This window comes from Ursus maritimus, unplaced genomic scaffold, assembly GCF_017311325.1.
Source record: "Ursus maritimus isolate PB19 unplaced genomic scaffold, ASM1731132v1 scaffold_30, whole genome shotgun sequence".
NCBI classification, from domain to species: domain Eukaryota; kingdom Metazoa; phylum Chordata; class Mammalia; order Carnivora; family Ursidae; genus Ursus; species Ursus maritimus.
Window position 1 is genome coordinate 11158495 of NW_024425564.1, and position 19238 is coordinate 11177732.

The window sequence follows — 19238 nt, forward strand, 5'->3', positions numbered from 1 at the left end:
TCTGCACGGCTCCCGAGATGACACTCCCCGGCCCCTGCGCTCTGCTCGCGCGGGACGTCGGCTCCCGCGACGTGTTCGGACTCTAGGCAGTGGACCCATCATGTCTTTGCGTGTTTACCCGTGTACCTGTCCTTTCTGTTGCAGTTGTCGGCAGGACTTTATGCCTTCAAAGTAGCGGTTTCTAGTGAAAATGCCTTTGGAGAAGGATTTGTCAACGTCACCGTGAAGCGAGGTAAGCCTGCGTGAGAGAAGGGCCCGTGTTGTACGGGTTTACCTCTGTTTTGGGTCCTGAATAACATGGTAATCTATTTTTTATTTTTACATTTGGCTCTACTATAGACAAAATACGCAACGATTGTTGTTGGGTTTTTTCTTTCTGAGTTCAGTGTGAGTTTTAGTACTTGCTTCACCCTGCTGTTTAAGGTTGCCAGGTTCCTGCTGACCTGCGGGGGTGGCACGTGGCTGCCCCTTGGCCTTCTCCGTCAGCATCCCCCACCTCCCTTCCCCGTGACTCAGCCTCCCCTTCCGTGGGGGGGTTCAGATAGAGTCAGCTGAGCACCTGAGGGGTCAAAGGGATGTATGCCATGAGCTTTCAGGCCGCCACCAGCCCACGGGCTGGTGCACTTGTATGAATCAGGAACAGGGGGCCCTTCGTCCGGGTGAGCACAGCGTGCACCCCGAGGCGGCCCACCTCTCTGCCGGCTCTGCCTCCCCGCTCAGGCTTTGCACCCTCTGCCTGAGGGTCAGCCCCGCTAGAGCAGGTGCTGGGGGTATGGGGGGCCTGCCAGCAAGGATTTGAGACCCAGGTGACCGCTGTAGGAGCCGGAGCCGTACTGCACGGCTTCTTTCCTGCAGTTAGCGCTCACGTTCTGTGATGAAGCCCCGGGTTGTTACTGCACGTGTCCCCTGAGCCTGGGCTCACCTGCAAAAATGGAAGTCTGCAGACAAGCTCCTGAAACTTAATAGGAAGGTGCCAAAACTTTCAGAAGTACTCTCCACACTTGAGGCTTGTAGGATAAATGCCTTTTTTTTTTTTTTTAAGATTTTATTTATTGGGACGACTGGGTAGCTTAGTCAGTGAAGCGTCTGCCTTCGGCTCAGGTCATGACCCCAGGGTCCTGGGATTGAGTCCTGCATCGGGCTCCCTGCTCCTTGGGGAGTCTGCTTCGCCCTCTGCCTGCAGCTCCCCCTGCGTGTCTCGCTCTTTCTCTCTCTCTGACAAAATAAAATAAAATAAAATAAAATAAAATAAAATAAAATAAAATAAAATAAAATAAAAAAATATTTTATTTTATTTATTTATTTGAGAGAGAGTAAAAAGCGATTGAGAGAGTGAGAGAGAGCATGAGCAGGAGGAGTGGGAGAGGGAGAAGCAGACTCCCTGCTGAGCAGGGAGCCTGATGTGGGGCTTGAACCCAGGACCCTGGGATCATGACCTGAGGCTAAGGCAGACGCTTAACCAGCTGAGCCACCCAGGCGCCTCAGGATAAACACCTCCTTGATAGGAAGCAGATGATTTTATTGGGGTTATGATCTGTGCACACATAACGGCCTCCGTCGGTGTCCCTTCCTCTGTCTCACAGCCAGAAGAGTCAACCTGCCCCCGACAGCGGTTGTTTCTCCCCAGATGCAAGTGCTCCCCCTGCCTCTGACGTCAGCCTTCATCGACGGCAGCCGTGGGTATCTGTGACGCTTCAGGGCCTCTCCTCCCCGCGTGCTGCAAGGTTTCGTGGTGCTCTGTGTGGCGGCTGGGAGGGCTCGCACACCAACGCGGACGCAGGATTGTCTCCCTCGTTGGTGTGGCTCACAGCCCTTGGGTCCCTTCATCACAGCCTTTGTCCCAGGCTCACCTTGCAGTCAGTTGTGTCCCACCTGTCCGGGAAGACTTCTTTAGGGCCTAACTATTTGATTGGGACTGAAGGCAATTCTTAGAGAGTCTCCTTTTGATGAGGTGTATGTGCTGAGCACCTGGAAAATCACCTGAACAGACATGAGAAGGGCTACCTTCACGGGGGGTGGGTAGCGCTTTGTTAATTCAGTCAGAGTTGATTCCTTCTCTTATATGTGGAAGGGGCCCCATCTGACTCCAGGTGTCCGTGCAAATGAGAATACATGAAAACATACCTTACGTTTGACGGTGTATTAATATAAATAGATATAGATATATGACAGTATGTGAAAAGATATGTTCAATCACGGTGTAACGGGTATTTGCATTTATGTACGTTTAATCACAAAGCTAATACCAGACCCTGTGGCGTAAAGAAGAGCTGCCTTTGTTGTTGGGAGAAGGGTAATTGTCCACTGCTAATGCTGCTCCAGTCTGCAAGTCCGCAGATATACAGAAATCACGCGGACACCATCATTCGCACTATTCGCATATAAATATCCACATTTCCCCCTTGACAGCGTGAAAACGAAACATATTTTAGATGAAAATATTTACCTGAGGAAACGTACCACATTTTGATTTCTCTAATGCAGGACGGTTTAGGTACAGGAAACTGGGGTCATTAATCTGTCACTAGAACTAGATCGTTCTTTCACTGAATTAGATGCAGCTGGCTCCCTTCCAGGTCTGTCTCTGTGGTTGTATGGAGCACATTTTGTTTGCTGTCTTCTAGAGTAGAAAGGGAAGTTTTCTTGTAGGATACTGCCTTTCTCTGGATTTATACCTAAACCATGTGGGTAGTAAAAGCTGTGTTGTAGTGTATGTAAACATCTCTTAATTCCTTATCAATCTGTCACTTCAGATACCTGTGGAAGATACCAGGAAGGTATCACGTGCTATAGTTGAGATGAGTAGAAGTGGCATTTCCATAGGGTACATCTGCTTGACTCCTGTTCTTACAAAAGCAAGACCTCCTGTCGCTGTGTGTTTTTAAATTCACAACTGAGTAAAGACAGCCTCACTCAAATCTGGTAGAAATTCAGGAGGAAAATAGTGATGATAGTTTAGGGAGAAGAAGAAATCCATCCATTGAAATCTATGTAATTGTATAATTCCACGAAAAAAACAAATTTAAGCATGAAGACGATAAATTACAAAATCTGTGTTTTCCTGTTCTTGCTTTCATTCTAGCCTTTGCTTATTTTTAAATCTTTCTAGAAAGTACAGATGACGCTAAAATTGTGAGTTATCACTGGGAAGAAATTCGCGGCCCCTTCCGAGAGGGGAAGCCCCCAGCTGACTCCCCAGTCCTACGTCTGTCTAACCTCGTTCCCGGAAACTACACTTTCAGGCAAGTGGTGTCCCCACCTTTGCTGTGCTTTCGGTACTTATGCTGTGGCTATTTCCTTAAGCCGATGCCTCTCCACTACACTGTGCTTCTTTTCCTTTTGATCAAGAGGTCAAGGCCGATAGGTTTCCTTGGGGGTTTTGGTTGGCAACCACTTCAGACTGAGATGCTCATGGAGGAGTATGAATTTTAGGTCCCTGTTTACTTTGCCCGTCTTCTTCCGCTCTACACATGGTGCTCGTGCCTCCATGTTGTCTGTATCACCAGTTTGTTCCCCGTCATTGCTGAGTACTACTCCAGTGCGTGGATGTACCGCAATTTGTTTATTCTTCTGTCTAGTACGGACTGTTTACAGCTTTGAACTACGACAAATAAGGCTGCCAGTAACACTTACTTTAAGTCTTTGTGTGGAGAGAGATTTTTATTTTTATGGGGTAAATCGTGGAATAGTAGAAGGGTCCGGTTCTATGGTGAGTTTATAACATTTTAAGGAATGGCTAACCTCTTTCCTGACGTGGGGGTACCATTGTACATTCCCACCTTCAGTATATGAGAGTTCCAGTCTCCATGTCCTCACCGATACTTGGTGTAGTCAGTCTTTTTAATTTTATGTAATTTGATGAGTGGTAGTATTTCATTATGGTTTTAATTTACATTTTCCTGATGGCTGATGATATTAAGCATATTTTCAGATGCTTATTGGCCATTCACATAACTTCTTCTGTGAAGTATCCTTTTCCTATTTTATTTTTTTAAATGTCCCCTTTATTTTTTTAAGTAAATGACCCCCAACCTGGGGCTCAAACTCATGACCCCAAGACCAAGAGTCACATGCTCTACCAACTGAGCCAGCGAGGTGCACCTCCTTTCCTTATTAAAAAAATTGTATTGTTTGTCTTATTTAGTTTTAAGAGTCTTTATACATTCTGAAATAAGCTCCTTATTTTATATATGTGCTGTGGATATTTCCTGCCAGTATATGATTTTTTTATTTTATTAATCTTTCAGTCACTTCTCAACCTTTTGACTAAGATCAAGTGTATTTTCTTAATCTTTCAAAGAGCCAAATTTTATATTTTGGTGAAGTCTAATTCATAACTTTTTTTCCTGTTATGTTTTATGCTTTTTGTGTTCTATTTAAGTAAACTTTGCCTATCCTAAGATTGTAAAGATTTCCTCCTTTGTTTTTTCTAGAACCTCTGTAGTTCTAGGTTTTATAATTAGATCTGTGATCTCTTTTGAATTATTTTTATGTACTGTGTGGTATTTTTAAGTGTTAAATCAACCTTGCATTCATGGGGTAAATGCTAGTTGGTCATGATATCCTTTTTATATAGCATTGGATTAAACTTGCTAATATTTTGATAAGGGTTTTTTGTCTATCTTCATGAAAGATATTGGTCTATGGCTTTCTCTTTCTTTTTTTGCAATGTCTTTGTCAAGTTTGGGTATGAGGATCACACTGGCCTAAAGAAACAAGGTGGCCAGTGATCTATCTTCTACTTTCTGAAACATTTGTGAACAAATGGTGGTATTTCTTCCTTGAATGTTTGATAGAATTCACCAGTAAAATCACCTGGGCCTGCAGTTTGCTTTTTGGGAAATTTTTTGATAGCAAATGCAAGTTTATTTTATTTTATTTTATTTTTAAAGATTTTATTTATTTATTTGACAGAGAGAGAGAGACAGCCAGCGAGAGAGGGAACACAAGCAGGGGGAGGGGGAGAAGCAGGCTCCTAGCGGAGGAGCCTGATGTGGGGCTCGATCCCATAATGCCGCCGGGATCACGCCCTGAGCCGAAGGCAGACGCTTAACCGCTGTGCCACCCAGGTGCCCCACAAATGCAATTTTAAAAATAGCTGTAAGGCTATTTAGATTTTCTGTTGTTGTTGTTTTTCTTGTGTAGGTTTTTGATAAGTTGTATTTTGTAAGAAATTTGTCTATTCCATCTAAATTGCCAAATTTGTTGACAAAAGGTTTTATAATATTATCCTGTCATATCCATAGAATCTGTGGTGATAACCCCTTTTTCATTTCCTGTATTGGTGACTTGTGTTTTCTCTTTTTTCTTGATTAGTCTAATTAAGTGTTTTGTTAATTTTGTTTATTTTTCCAAAGAACCCCTAACTAGAGCTGTGTTAATTTTTTCTATTTTCTAATTTGTTGGTTTCTGCTTGTATCTTTATTATTTCTTTACTTCTATTTACTTTTTATTTACTTTGCTCTTCTTCTAAATTCTTAGAGTAGGATCTTGGATCGTTCATATTAGATCTTCCTTAAATGTTTATAAAGCTTTTAAAACTATAATTTTCCTTTAAGTACTCTTTAACCATATCCCACACATTTTGGCTTATTATATTTTCAATGTCTCATATACCCCTTTAAGAATCTAACCTAACATTAGCTTTCTTTGAAATCATCCATCAATCTATCCATGCATCCATACATTTATGAACCTTCTGAAGTCTGACTAGGTCAAGAAACTTCCAAGCATCTGACTGGATTCATCTTTGACTGAAAAGTTCACAGAGGTGTTCTAGAGTGTTTTACATTGTATATGTTTTGCAAAAACGTCTGTTTTGGTTTATTTGAAATCTCAGCTTAAGAAGTAGTTTGCCCCATTAGGATGGCTATTATTTTAAAAAGGGAAAATAAGCGTTAGTGTGGATGTGATGAAATGGGAACCCTTGGGCGCTGCTGGTGGGAAAGTAAAATGGTGCACCTGCGTGGAAAACAGTTTGTCAGTTCCTCAGAACATGAACCGTAGAATTACCATGTCTGCAATCTCACTTCTGGGTATATACCCAAAAGAATTGACAGCAGGGACTCAGATAGTTGTACACTCATAGCCTGTTTGGGCTATTATAACAAAAATACTGTAAAGTGGCTGGCTTATAAATGACAGAAATTTGTTTCTTGTGGTTCTGGAGACTGGGGAGTACAAGATCAAGGTGCTGGCGGACTGGGTGTCTGGTGAAGGCCCGTTTCCTGTTTTATAGATGGCTGTCTTCTCCCTGTGTCCTCACATGACAGAAAGGATGGGCGTCTCTCCAAGGTCTCTTTACAAGGGTGCTCATCTCATTGTCTGCCCTCATGACCTAATCACCTCTTGAAGGCCCCACTCCAAATACCAATCACATTAGGAATTAGGTTTCATCATAAGAATTTAAGCAGGGGGGACACAAATATTCAGTCTATAACTTCACCAATGTTCACGCCACTTTATGAGGTGCTTTTGATTCTTTTTTTCTAATTTCAAGTTTTTATGTAAATTCTAGTTAGCTAATATATAATATAATATTGGTTTCAGGAGTAGAATTCAGTGATTCATCACTTACATATAATACCCACTGCTCGTTACATCACATGCCCGCCTTAATGCCCATCACCCAGTTACCCCAACCTCCCCATTCCCTTTCCCTCCAGCAACCTCAGTTTGTTCTCTGTAATCGAGAGTCTGTCATGGTTTCCCTCCTTCTCTTTTCATTTTTTTTCTGCCTTCACCTATGTCCATCATTTTTGTTTCTTAAATTCCACATATGAGTGAAATCTAATGATATTTGTCTTTCTCTGACTTATTTCATTTAACATAATACTTTCTGGTTCCATCCACATCATTGCAAATGACAAGATTTCATCCTTTTTTATGACTGAGTAATATTCCATTATATTTACATACACCACATCTTCTTTATCCATTCATCAGTTGATGGACATTTGGGGTGCTTCCATAATTTGGCTATTGTTGATAATATTGCTATAAACAATGGGGTGCATTTCCCCCTTTGAATTAGTATTTTTGTATTCTTTGGATAAATACCTAGTAGTGCAATTGCTGGATGACAGTGTTGTTCTATTTTTAACTTTTTGAGGAACCTCCATACTGTTTTCCAGAGTGGCTGCACCAGTCTGCATTCCCACCAACAGTGCAAGAGCGTTCCCCTTTCTCTACATTCTCACCAACATCTGTTGTTTCCTGAGTTGTTGATTTTAGCCATTCTGACTGGTGTGAAGTGAAATCTCATTGTAGTTTTGATTTGCATTTCCCTGATGATGAGTGATGTTGAGCATCTTTTCATGTGTCTGTTAGCCATTTGTATGTCTTCTTTGGAAAAGTGTCTATTCATGTCTTCTGCCCATTATTTAACTGGATTATTTATTTGTTTTTTGGTGTTGAGTTTGATAAGTTCTTTATAGGTTTTGGATACTAACCCTTTCTCAGATATGTCATTTGCAAATATCTTCTCCCATTCCGTAGACTGCGTTTTAGTCTTGTTGACTGTTTCCTTAGCTGTGCAGAAGCTTTTTATCTTGATGAAATCCCAATGGTTCATTTTTGCTTTTGTTTCCCTTACCTCCAGAAGTGTGTCTAGTGATAAGTTGCTATGGCCGAAGTCACAGAGGTTGCTGCCTGTGTTCTCCTCTAGGATTTTGATGGATGCCTGTCTCACATTTAGGTCTTTCATCCATTTTGAGTTTATTTTTGTGTATAGTGTAAGAAAGTGGTCCAGGGGCGCCTGGGTGGCACAGCGGTTAAGCGCCTGCCTTCGGCTCAGGGCGTGATCCCGGCGTTATGGGATCGAGCCCCACATCAGGCTCCTCTGCTGGGAGCCTGCTCTTCCTCTCCCACTCCCCCTGCTTGTGTTCCCTCTCTCGCTGGCTGTCTCTCTCTGTCAAATAAATAAATAAATAAATAAATGAATGAATGAATGAAAGAAAGAAAGAGAGAAAGAGAGAAAGAAAGAAAGAGGTCCAGTTTCATTCTTCTGCATGTAGCTGTCCAGTTTTCCCAACACCATTTTTTGAAGAGACTGTGTTTTTTCCATGGGTATTCTTTCCTGCTTTGTCAAAAACTAGTTGACCATAGAGTTGAAGGTCCATTTCTGAAGTCTCTATTCTGTTCCATTGATCTATGTGTCTGTTTTTGTGCCAATACCATACTGTCTTGATGATTACGGCTTTGTAATAGAGCTTAAAGTCTGGCATTGTGATGCCACCAGCTTTGCTTTTCTTTCTCAAGATTGCTTTGGCAAGGGCTGCCTGGGTGGCTTAGTTGGTTAAGCATCTGCTTTTGGCTCAGGTCATGATCTCTGGGTCCTGGGATCAAGTCCTGCGTCAGGCTCCCTGCTCAGTGGGGAGTCTGTTTCTCCCTCTGCCCTTCCCTTCTCTCATAGTCTCTCTCTCTCAAGTAAATAAATAAAATCTTTAGAAAAAAAAATTGCTTTAGCTATTCAGGGTCTCTTGTGGTTCCATACAAATTTATGATTATTTGTTCTAGCTCTGTGAAAAATGCTGGAGGTATTTTGCAGTCAGATGCTCTACCACTGGGTTCTACCCCCAGCTGTGGATATTTTGATAAAGATTGCATTAAATGTGTAGATTGCTTTGGGTAGTATAGACATTTTAACAGTATTTGTTCTCCCAATCCATGAGCATAGGATGTTCTTCCATTTCTTTGTGTCATCTTTGATTTCTTTCATAAGTATTCTATAGTTTTCAGAGTACAGCTCTTTTACCTCTTTGGTTAGGTTTATTCCAAGGTATCCTGTGGGTTTTGGTGCAATTGTAAATGGGATTGACTCCTTAATTTCTCTTTCTGCTGCTTCATTATTGGTGTATAGAAATATAACAGACTTCTGTGTGCTGATTTTGTATCCTGAGACTTTACAGAATTCCTGTATCAGTTCTAGCAATTTTTTTGATGGAGTCTTTCAGGTTTTCTACATAGAGTATCATGTCATCTGTTAATAGTGAAAGTTTGACCTCTTCCTTGCCAATTTGGATGACTTTTATCTTTTTGTTGTCTGCTGAAGCTTGGACTTTCAGTACTATGTTAAATCACAGTGGTGAGAGTGAACATCCCTTTCTTCTTCCTGACAGTAGAAGAAAAGCTCTGTTTTTCCTCATTGAGGATGACATTAGCTGTAGGTCTTTCTATATGGCCTTTATTATGTTGAGGTATGTTCCCTCTGTCCCTATTTTTTTGAGGGTTTTTATCATGAATGATTGTTGTACTTTGTCAAATACTTTTTCTGCATCCTTTGACAGTATTGTATGGTTCTTATTCTTTCTCTTATTAATGTGGTTAATTAATCATGCTAATGGATTTGCAAATATTGAGCCACCCTTGCAGCCCAGGAATAAATCCCACTTGATTGTGGTGAATGATTCTTCTGATGTACTGCTGGATTCAATTTTTAGTATTTTATTGAGAATTTTGCATCCATGTTCATCAGGGGTTTTGGCCTGTAGTTCTCTTTTATAGTGGAGTTTTTATCTGGTTTTATTATCAGGGTCATGCTGGCCTCATTGTATGTGATTGAAAGTTTTCTTTCTGTTTCTATTTTTTTGGAACAGTTTGAGAAAAATAGGTATTAACTCTTCTTTAAATGTTTGGTAGAAGTCCCCTGGGAAGCCATCTGGGCCTGGACTTTTGCTTGTTGGGAGTTTTTTAATCACTGCTTCAATTTCCTTGCTGGTTACAGGTCTGTTCAAGTTTTCTATTTCTTCCTGTTTCAGTTTTGGTAGTTTGTGTGTTTCTGGGAATTTGTCCATTTCTTCCAGGTTGTTCAATTTGTTGGCATTGGTGGTTATTTCTCCCCTGTCATTTCTGATCTGATTTAATTGGGTCCTTTCTCTTTTATTTTTGATAATTCTGGCTAGGAGGTTATCAATTTTATTCATTATTTCAAAGAACCAGCTCCTGGTTTCATTGATCTGTTCTATTGTTTTTTTAGTTTCTGTATAATTTATTTCTGCTCTAATCTTTTTATTTCCCTTCTGCTGGATTTAGGCTTTATTTGCTGTTCCTTTTCTAGCTCCTTTAGGTGTAATGTTAGGTTGTGTATTTGAGATTTTTCTTGCTTCTTGAGGAAGACTTGTGTTACTATATACTTCCCTCTTAGCTCTGCCCTTGCTGCATCCCAAAGGTTTTAAAATGTCATGTTTTTATTTTTATTTGCTTCTCTGTATTTTTTAATTTCTTCTTTAATTTCCTGGTTAACCCATTCATTCTTTAGTAGGATGTTCTTTAACCTCCGTGTATTTGTGGTATTTCCCAATTTTTTCTTGTGGTTGACTTCAAGTTTCATAGTATTATAGTCTGAAAATATGCATGGTATGATCTCAGTCTTTTTGTATTTGTTGAGGGCTGATTTTGACCCAGTATGTTATCTGTTCTGGAGAATGTTCCATGTGCATTCAAGAAGAATGTGTATTCTGCTGCTTTAGGATGAAATGTTCTGAATATATGTTAAGTCTGTCTGGTCCAGTGTGTCATTCAAAACCATTGTTTCCTTGTTGATCTTCTTAGATGATTTGTCCATTGATTTAAGTGGGGTGTTAAAGTCCTCTACTATTATTGTATTGTTATCAATGAGTTTCTTTATGGTTGTTATTAATTTATACATATATATACATATATATATATATTTGGGGCTCCCAGGTTGGGGGCATAAATATTTACAATTGTTAGATCTTCTTGATGGATAGACCCCTTAATTATGATATAGTGCCCTTCTTCATCTCTTGTTACAGTCTTTGTTTTAAACTCTAGTTTGTCCGATATAAGTATTGCTATTCTGGCTTTCTTTTGATGTTCGTGAGCATGATAGATTGTTCTCCAACCCCTCGGTTTCAATCTACAGGTGTCTTTAAATCTAAAATGAGTCTCTTTTAAACAGTATATGGATCTCGTGTTTTATCCATTCTGATACTCTGTTTCTCTTTATTGGAGCATTTAGTCCATTTACATTCAGAGTGATTATTGAGAGATACGCAGTTAATGCCATTGTGTTACCTGTAAAGTCATTGTTTCTGGAGATTTTCTCTGTTCCTTTCTAGTCTTTGTTGGTTTTGGTCTTTCTTTCCCGCTGTTGCTTTTGGTTTTTCTTTCCCACTCAAAAGAGTGGGACCCTTTAGTATTTCTTGCAGGGCTGGTTTATTGTTCATGAACTCCTTTAGTTTTTGTCTGTCTGGGGAACTCTTTATCTCTCCTTCTCTGCTGAATGACAGCCTTGCTGGATAAAGAAAGTGTTCTTGGCTGCATAGTTTTCTCATTCAGCATGTTGAGTATATCGCGCCACTCTTTTCTAGCCTGCGAAGTCTCTGTGGCTAGATCTGCTGCTAACCATATTTGTCTTCCCTTGTAAGTTAAGGATTTCTATTCCTTTGCTGCTTTTAGGACTTTTTCCTCATCTCTGTATTTTGCAAATTTTACTGTGATATATCTTAGTGTTGGCCTGCTTTTGTTTTTGTTGGGAGTTCTCTGTGCCTCCCGGTTTTGGATGTCTGTTTGTTTCCCCAGATTAGGGAAGTTTTCACTCAAATAAACCTTGTGTCCCTTTTCACACTCTTCTTCTGGGACTCCTGTGATATGAATGATACTGAGCTTTATGGAGTTGCTGAGTTCCCTAAATCTACATTTGTGATCCAGTATTTTTCTTTCCCTCTTCATTTCAGCTTCATTATTTTCCATAAGTTTGTTTTCTGTGTCACCTATTCTATCTTCTTTTTTTTTTTTTTTAAGATTTTATTTATTTATTCGACAGAGATAGAGACAGCCAGTGAGAGAGGGAACACAAGCAGGGAGAGTGGGAGAGGAAGAAGCAGGCTCATAGTGGAGGAGCCTGATGTGGGGCTCGATCCCATAACGCCGGGATCACGCCCTGAGCCGAAGGCAGATGCTTAACCGCTGTGCCACCCAGGCGCCCCACCTATTCTATCTTCTGCTTCCTCCATCCTTGTGGTCATTACATCCAGTCAGTTTCGCATCTCAGTTACAACATTTTTTATTTTGTCCTGACTAGTTTTTAGGTCTTTTGTCTCTGTGGTAAGGAACTCCCTGATATCTTCTGTGCTTTTCTCAAGCCCAGCTAGTATCCTTATGGGTGTTGTTTTCAATTCTGGATCAGGCATATTGTTTATATCTGTTTTGATTAGATCCCTGGCCATGTCCTTTTCTTGTTCTTCCTTTTGGGATGAATTCCTCTGTCTTGGCATTTTGGGTAGGTCTGTATCTTCTTCTTTGTGTTCGGAAAGCCTGTTACGTTTCCTGCTCCTGAGAGTAATGGCTTTATTAAGAAGAGGTCATATACTGTCTAAGGCCTGGTGATATGGGAAGTGTGTCTGGTCTGTGCTACGTGCACTCTGCTGCTGTGTTTTGGAAACTGCTCTGTCCCTCAGGTCAGTCCTCTGCTGAGTTTTTCCTGCGTATACTAGTGAGTGTTTGGACCTTGTCCAGTGTGTGACAAGTTTTAACTAGGTGTGCTTTGGTCTGCTTGTTAAAAGAGGCCAGATCCTATTTCCACTAGAGCTGAAGCTTTGCAGCACTCTATGATCAGTAGACTTGGTGCACGTGGGGGACTTGTGCTGGTTTTCTGGGGGAGAGGTCTGCTGCCCTGGCTCTTAGGCATACTTGCTCTAGCATAGAAGCACCTGCAGAGTGTGGGGGGGTAGGACTTGGTGTAAGTGGCTCTAGCCTCCCCTGGGTGGGTGTGGGGGGGGCACTGTGCTCCTCTCTCAAATCCAATGGTGCTGTTGGGTGAAGGAAAAAAAATGGCAGCCACCCTCTCCCTTGGCTCCTGACAGGTGAATTTGAACCCCCATCTTCCAGGGCGCCCTCACAGAAGAGTGAAGAATCTCCCCTCATGTGCCAGGCATCCCTCAGATCTCTGCCTTCACTGTGTCTGCGTCTGAGCTGTCTGCCCACCTGGTGGCATAGTGCTTCCATGTTTTATCTCTGGCGCCTGGCGGAGTTTCAAAACTCCAAATTTTAGGGACCTGGCAGTGCCTGGACCCATGCTGATCCTCTGGGGGAGGGTCCTGGAGCACTGGGGCTGGTGGGAGTTTGTCCCAGAAGGGCAGTTGCAGGAATGCACAGGTGCTTGGAGTTTAGAGTAAAGCACAGCAGAAAGCTGGCATCCAGGTGAGTTGCCCTCAGCAGGTGCCTCTGCCTCTATGCTAATGAAGTGCAGTGACGCTCACCTGCTCTTTCCTCCCCTCTGAGGCAGTACCACCTCTCCCAAATGCACTCCAAGAAGGGGAGCTGTCTCTCCCAGTGCGATGCAGGGAATCCCTAGGCCACGCTGTCCACTCCCAGGCCTCTGCCCTCCTTCTCCACAGGAGCACCACTGTGCCCACCAGGCTGCACACTGGCTGCAGGGCAGACTTCTAAAACTTCAGTCTTTGAGTGCTGTTGATTGTAGAAAATCACAATAAGCAGCCTCTCTCATTGTCCTAGTCAGTGGCTTTGGGGAAGTGTTTTTCTTATGCAATCCCCTGTGCACCTCTCACATGCTTGCTCGCTCTCTCTTTCTCTCTCCTCTCTCTGTGATCAGGGCTCCCTCCCCTGGGATTCTTTTCTTCCCCAAGTCACATCTCTGTACCTCCTACCTTGCACGATGTGGCCTCTTTTCTCCTACCAGTTGTGCAGTTTGTTCTCTCTCAGCCCTCAGATCGATTTCTTGGGTGTTCAGGATGATTTGATATTTATCTACCTGTGTTTTAGGAACAAGGCAAGCGTAGGGTCCCCTTACTCCTCTCCATTCTAACTCCTCCCCAGTTCATTTTTATTTAATTAATCATCTGGTTGAAGCAAGTTACTGCAGCTGTCCCCATTTTACCATGAAGAAATTCCCTTAGGGGCCTGGGATGTGTCTTGACAGCCTGGCTGAGAAGGAAGGACCTCAGATACTTGGTTTGCTGTGAGAGCCAGAACCAGAGTTCGGATCTTGGTTGTATGGAGTGTGTGGGATAGTGTAAAAGCATGCACAGAATACACATGCCCCCATACACACACCTTACTACATGTAAGGCCTGTGTTCTTCCCATAACTTCATTATCATATTCCTATTAACATCTGTGTAGCATTCATCACTGTTCAGAACTGACATCTTTACTTCAGAATGATGAAGTGACCATATTTCCTGATCCATGACCCCAACAGCAGTGAGTTTACCACAGGAGGTCCTGAAGGAGTGTCTACAAGGAGGGTTCTAAAAACATAATTATATTAAGTCCTCTAGAAAAGAATAAAAGCTTTGTAGATGAAAATTGATGAGTGATATACTGTCTCACATGCTCAGACCTGAAGACAGGACCTAAACCTGACACATTCTTTGTCTCAGGAACTAGAGGGAGGCTCCTGTATTCACTGAGGAAGATTTCTTCATCTGGCATCTCCAAGACTAATCAGAAACCCATATAAGATAAAACTCCATCATGTGACTCTATTACTAGCTAAAAATACAATAAACCAACAGCAACAAATTTAAAAAAAAACCCTTAGGTGCTCTTTCTTTTCTCAGCCTTATCCTCAAATTTCTGTTTACACCTCTTCTGAGTTTTTCTGAGAAATGTACCTTGAGCAGACTAAATGGACCATTTGCATTAAGACTTGGCATCTTCTTGCAACATGATGGCTTCCTCTCCTTTTTGTAGATTGACTGTTACAGACTCGGATGGAGCCACTAACTCCACAACTGCAGCCCTAATAGTCAACAGTGCTATGGACAATCCTCCAGTTGCCAATGCAGGACCAAATCAGACCATAACTTTGCCCCAAAACTCCATCACTTTGAATGGAAACCAGAGCAGTGATGATCACCAGATTGTCCTCTATGAGTGGTCCCTGGGTCCAGGGAGTGAGAGCAAAGAGGTGGCCATGCAGGCAAGTTCTCTATCCTGCCTTCAGACTTCTACTCGTCTATCCAACCACCCACCCACCCACCCACCCACCTACCCACCTACCCATCTATCCACCTACCCATCTACCCATCTGTCCAGCCATCCATCCAGCCATCTATCCACTCACCCACCCGTCCATCCATCTACCCATGCACCCATTCATCCACTCACTCACCCACGCACCCACCTACCCATCTGTCCAGCCATCCATCCAGCCATCTATCCACTCACCCACCCATCCATCCATACATCCATGCCCCATCCATCTCTCCACCCACCCACCCTGCCATCTATCCATCCATCCATCCATCCATCTGTACATCTGTCCATCCATTTAAAACTGTTCACACATCTGTCTTCCTATCTGTCTGTCTTATTGATGTGTGGTATAAATCCAGAAAATATGTTTTATAAGATTGTCTGATATATTACAATGATTAGAAGAGCACCTAAATTCAAGAGGGGGACAAGATGGTGGAGGAGTAGGGGACTCCATTTCAACTGGTCCCCTGAATTTATCTGGATATCTACCAAACCATTTTGAACAGCCACGAAATCAGCCTGAGATTTAAGAATATATATCTGGATCTCTACAAGCAGAAATTCTCCGCCAGTCACAAGGTATGAAGGGCAGAGTAGTGATTCTGGGGGCAGATATCAGAAGATAAGCAGAAGGGGGAGGAAGCCTCCATAAGCTGGCCTCTGGAAAGTGATAGAACACCAGAGCACAAAAGCATCCTGCTGGGGGACTGGTGATAACTTGCGGAACCCTGGTAGTGGGCCGGGAAGGGCTTGATAACAGCACTCAAACAGGATCCAGGAGCTGCATGCACGCGAACCCAGGACCCCTCAGGGTTTTAGAAGCACAAAGGGCAGAGACAAGCAGGGCTCCTGAGTCCACCGCTGAGTGTCACCGGGGGCGTGCACCGCCCATGGGAGGCTGCAGTTTTCAGTGGAGCTTACAGAAATGGAGACTGTATGTTCTGGAGGGTTCAGAGAGGAGCAGCCTGTGATTTCTCTGTGCTGGGTCAGAGGTCTGCGTGCGGACATTTTCCTTTGCTCTGACCCTCAGAAAAGGTGCAGGAAGCTGCCAGAGAACAAAAGCCCAAAAAACCGGTTTCCTCAGAGCCTAGCCCCCTGACAGGGGGCAGGGCAACTCCGCCCGAGCAGGGTTGCCTGAGTAGCAGCGCAGCAGGCCCCTCCCCCAGAAGACAAGCTGGAAGAACAAGAGGACGACAACCTGAGGGTCCCCATAAAACTGTAAAACCCCAACACCAGGGGAAAATAGTATATTGAGCTCCAGGCGTTGCCTCACGGCTGCTGTATTTCTCAGATACAACTTTTTTTTTTCTTTCATTCTTTCTCATGTTTCTTCTCTGTTTTTTCTTTTCACCTTTTTCTCATTTCAACTAGATGTTTAATATGACATATTGCATTGTAGCTTTTTAACTTGTACTTTTTCACACTTATTTGTTTTTATATAGCTATAAGCTTCAATGTAGTCCTTTTTTCCCTATTCAATGTTACCTTTATATGCATCCCCGTTTTATTTTCCCTGTAACTCTGGGAAGTAGTGTCCTCTAACAAACAAAACAAAATACACCCAGGAAGAGCTGAAACACCCTACCTCACCCACATTGAGAGATTATAGCCTCCCCTCCCCTCCCCCCCTTTTTAAAAATTTTTATTTTGTAATTTTGTTTTAATTTTTTAACTTTATAAATCTTATTCTTGGGTTTCATTTTGCCTTTGTTTTTTCTGTGGTGACTTCTGAACACTCTGGGTTTTGCCAGGGTGCATCTTGCCTGGATCGTGGTTGATATTTTGGACTCTGTACACTCCCTCAACCACCCTTAACAGAATGACTAGGAGGAGGAACTCCCAACAAAGAAAAGAACCAGAGACCATGGCCTCTCCCACAGACCTAATGGATATGGACCTAAACAAGATGTCAGAGATAGACTTCAGGATAGCAGTTATGAAGTCAGTAGCTAGGCTTGAGAAAACCATTAGTGACAATATAGAATCTCTAAGGGCAGAAATGAGATGTAATCAGGCTGAGCTTAAAAATGCTATGAGTGAGATGCAGTCTAAACCGGATGCTCTAACAGCCAGGGTAAATGAGGCAGAAGAATGATTTAATGCTCTAGAAGATAAGCTGATTGAAAGGAAGGAACAGGAGGAGGCCTGGAACAAACAGCTTAAAATCCATGAGAACAGACATAGAGATTAATGACTCCATGAAACGTTCCACTGTCAGAATTATTGGGATCCCTAGGAAGTGGTGGAGGGAGAGAGAGAGGACTAGAAAGTATATTTGAGCAAATCGTAGCTGAGAGCTTCCCTAATCTGGGGAAGGAAACAAGTATTCGTGTCCAAGAGGTAGAGAGGACTCTCCCAAAATCAGGGAGAACAGACCAATGCCTCGTCATATAATAGTAAAACTCGCAAATCTCAGAACCAAGGAAGCCATCTTGAGAGCAGCCAGGAGGAAGAGATTTCTTACCTATGGAGGGAGGAACATTAGAGTAACGTCAAACCTGTCCACAGAGACCTGGCAAGCCAGAAAGGGCTGGCAAGACATATTCAGGGTACTAAATGAGAAAAACATGCAACCAAGAATACTGTATCCAGCAAGGCTGTCATTCAGAACACATGGAGAAATAAAGAGCTTCCAGGACAGGCAGAAACTGAAAGACTATGTGACCAGCAAGCCAGCCCTGCAAGAAATACTAAGGGGAATTCTATAAAAGAAGAAAGACCCCAAGAGTAATATAGACCAGAAATTTAGAGACAGTCCATAGAAACAGAACTGTACAGACAATAGGATGCCAATAAATACATATCTTTCAGTAGTTACTCTCAGCGTGCATGGCCTAACTGCTCCCATGAAATGGCACAGGGTTGCACATTGGATGCAAAGACAGGACCCATCCATCTGCTGTCTACGAGAGACTCATTTTGAACCTAAAGACACATCCAGACTGAAAGTGAGTGGATGGAGAACCATTTTTCATACCAATGGACTTCAAAAGAAAGCTGGGGTAGCAATTTTTATATCAGACAAATTAGAATTTAAACCAAAGACGGTATTAAGAGATCCAGAGGGACACTATATCATCCTTAAGGGGTCTATCCAACAAGAAAATCTAACAATTGCAAATATCTATGCTCCCAACATGGGAGCAGCCAACTACATAAGCCAGCTGTTAACCGAAATAAAGAATCAGATCAACAATAATACATTAATAGTAGGAGATTTTAACACTCCAATCTCAGCATTGGGCAGATCATCTAAGCAGATCAACAAAGAAACAAGAGCTTTGAATGACACATTGGACCAGATGGACTTCATAGATATATACAGAACATTCCACTCTAAAACAACAGAATACTCATTCATCTCGAATGCACATGGAACTTTCTCCAAAATAGATCACATGCTGGGTCACAAATCAGTTCTCAGCCAATATCAAAAGATTGAGATTATTCCATGCATGTTATCAGACCATGATGCCTTGAAACTGGAACTCAATCACAAGAAAATATTTGGAAGGAATTGAAACACTTGGAAGTTAAAGAGCATCCTGCTATAGAATGATTGGGTCAACCAGTAAGTTAAAGAAGAACTTAAACAATTGATGGAAACTAATGAGAACACAAACACTTTAGTCCAAAATAATGGGAAACTGCAAAGGTAGTCCTAAGAGGGAAATACATAGCCATCCAAGCTGCTCTCAGAAAATTAGAAAAATCCCAAATGCACAAGCTAACCTTACACCTAAAGGAGCCGGAGAAAGAACAACAAATAAGACCGAAACCAAGCGGGAGAAGAGAGATGATAAAGATTAGAGTAGAGATCAATGAAATAGAAACCAGAAAAAACAGTAGAACAGATCAATGAAACTAGAAGCTGGTTCTTTGAAAGAACTAATAAGATCAATAAACCACTGGCCAAACTTACCCAAAAGAAAAGAGAAAGGACCCAAATTAATAAAATCATGAATGAAAGGGGAGAGATCACGACTAACACCAAGGAAATAGAAACAATTATTAGAAATTGTTACCAGCAGCTATATGCCAACAAATTAAGCAACCTGGAAGAAATGGATGCCTTCCTGGAAACTTATAAACTACGAAGACTGAAATAGGAAGAAGTAGACAGTCTGAATAGACCAATAACCAGTAACAAAACTGAAACATAATCAAAAACCTTCCAAAAAACCAAAGCCCAGGGCCAGATGGCTTCCCAGGGGAATTCTACCAAACATTTAAAGAAGAAATAATACCTATTCTACTGAAACTGTTTCAAAA

General features: G+C 42.1%; 1 protein-coding gene across 4 annotated transcripts in view; it reads left to right on the forward strand.

Annotated features, from left to right (window-relative positions):
* Positions 1-19238, forward strand: part of KIAA0319 (KIAA0319 ortholog) — a 72247-nt gene that overhangs the window by 27203 nt on the left and 25806 nt on the right. For all 4 annotated transcript variants that reach the window (XM_040644921.1, XM_040644923.1, XM_040644922.1 and 1 more), the window contains 3 exons: positions 1584-1676; positions 3110-3242; positions 14679-14907. In XM_040644921.1, coding sequence (XP_040500855.1) covers positions 1584-1676; positions 3110-3242; positions 14679-14907 — 455 coding nt within the window. The remainder of the gene's footprint in view (positions 1-1583; positions 1677-3109; positions 3243-14678; positions 14908-19238) is intronic.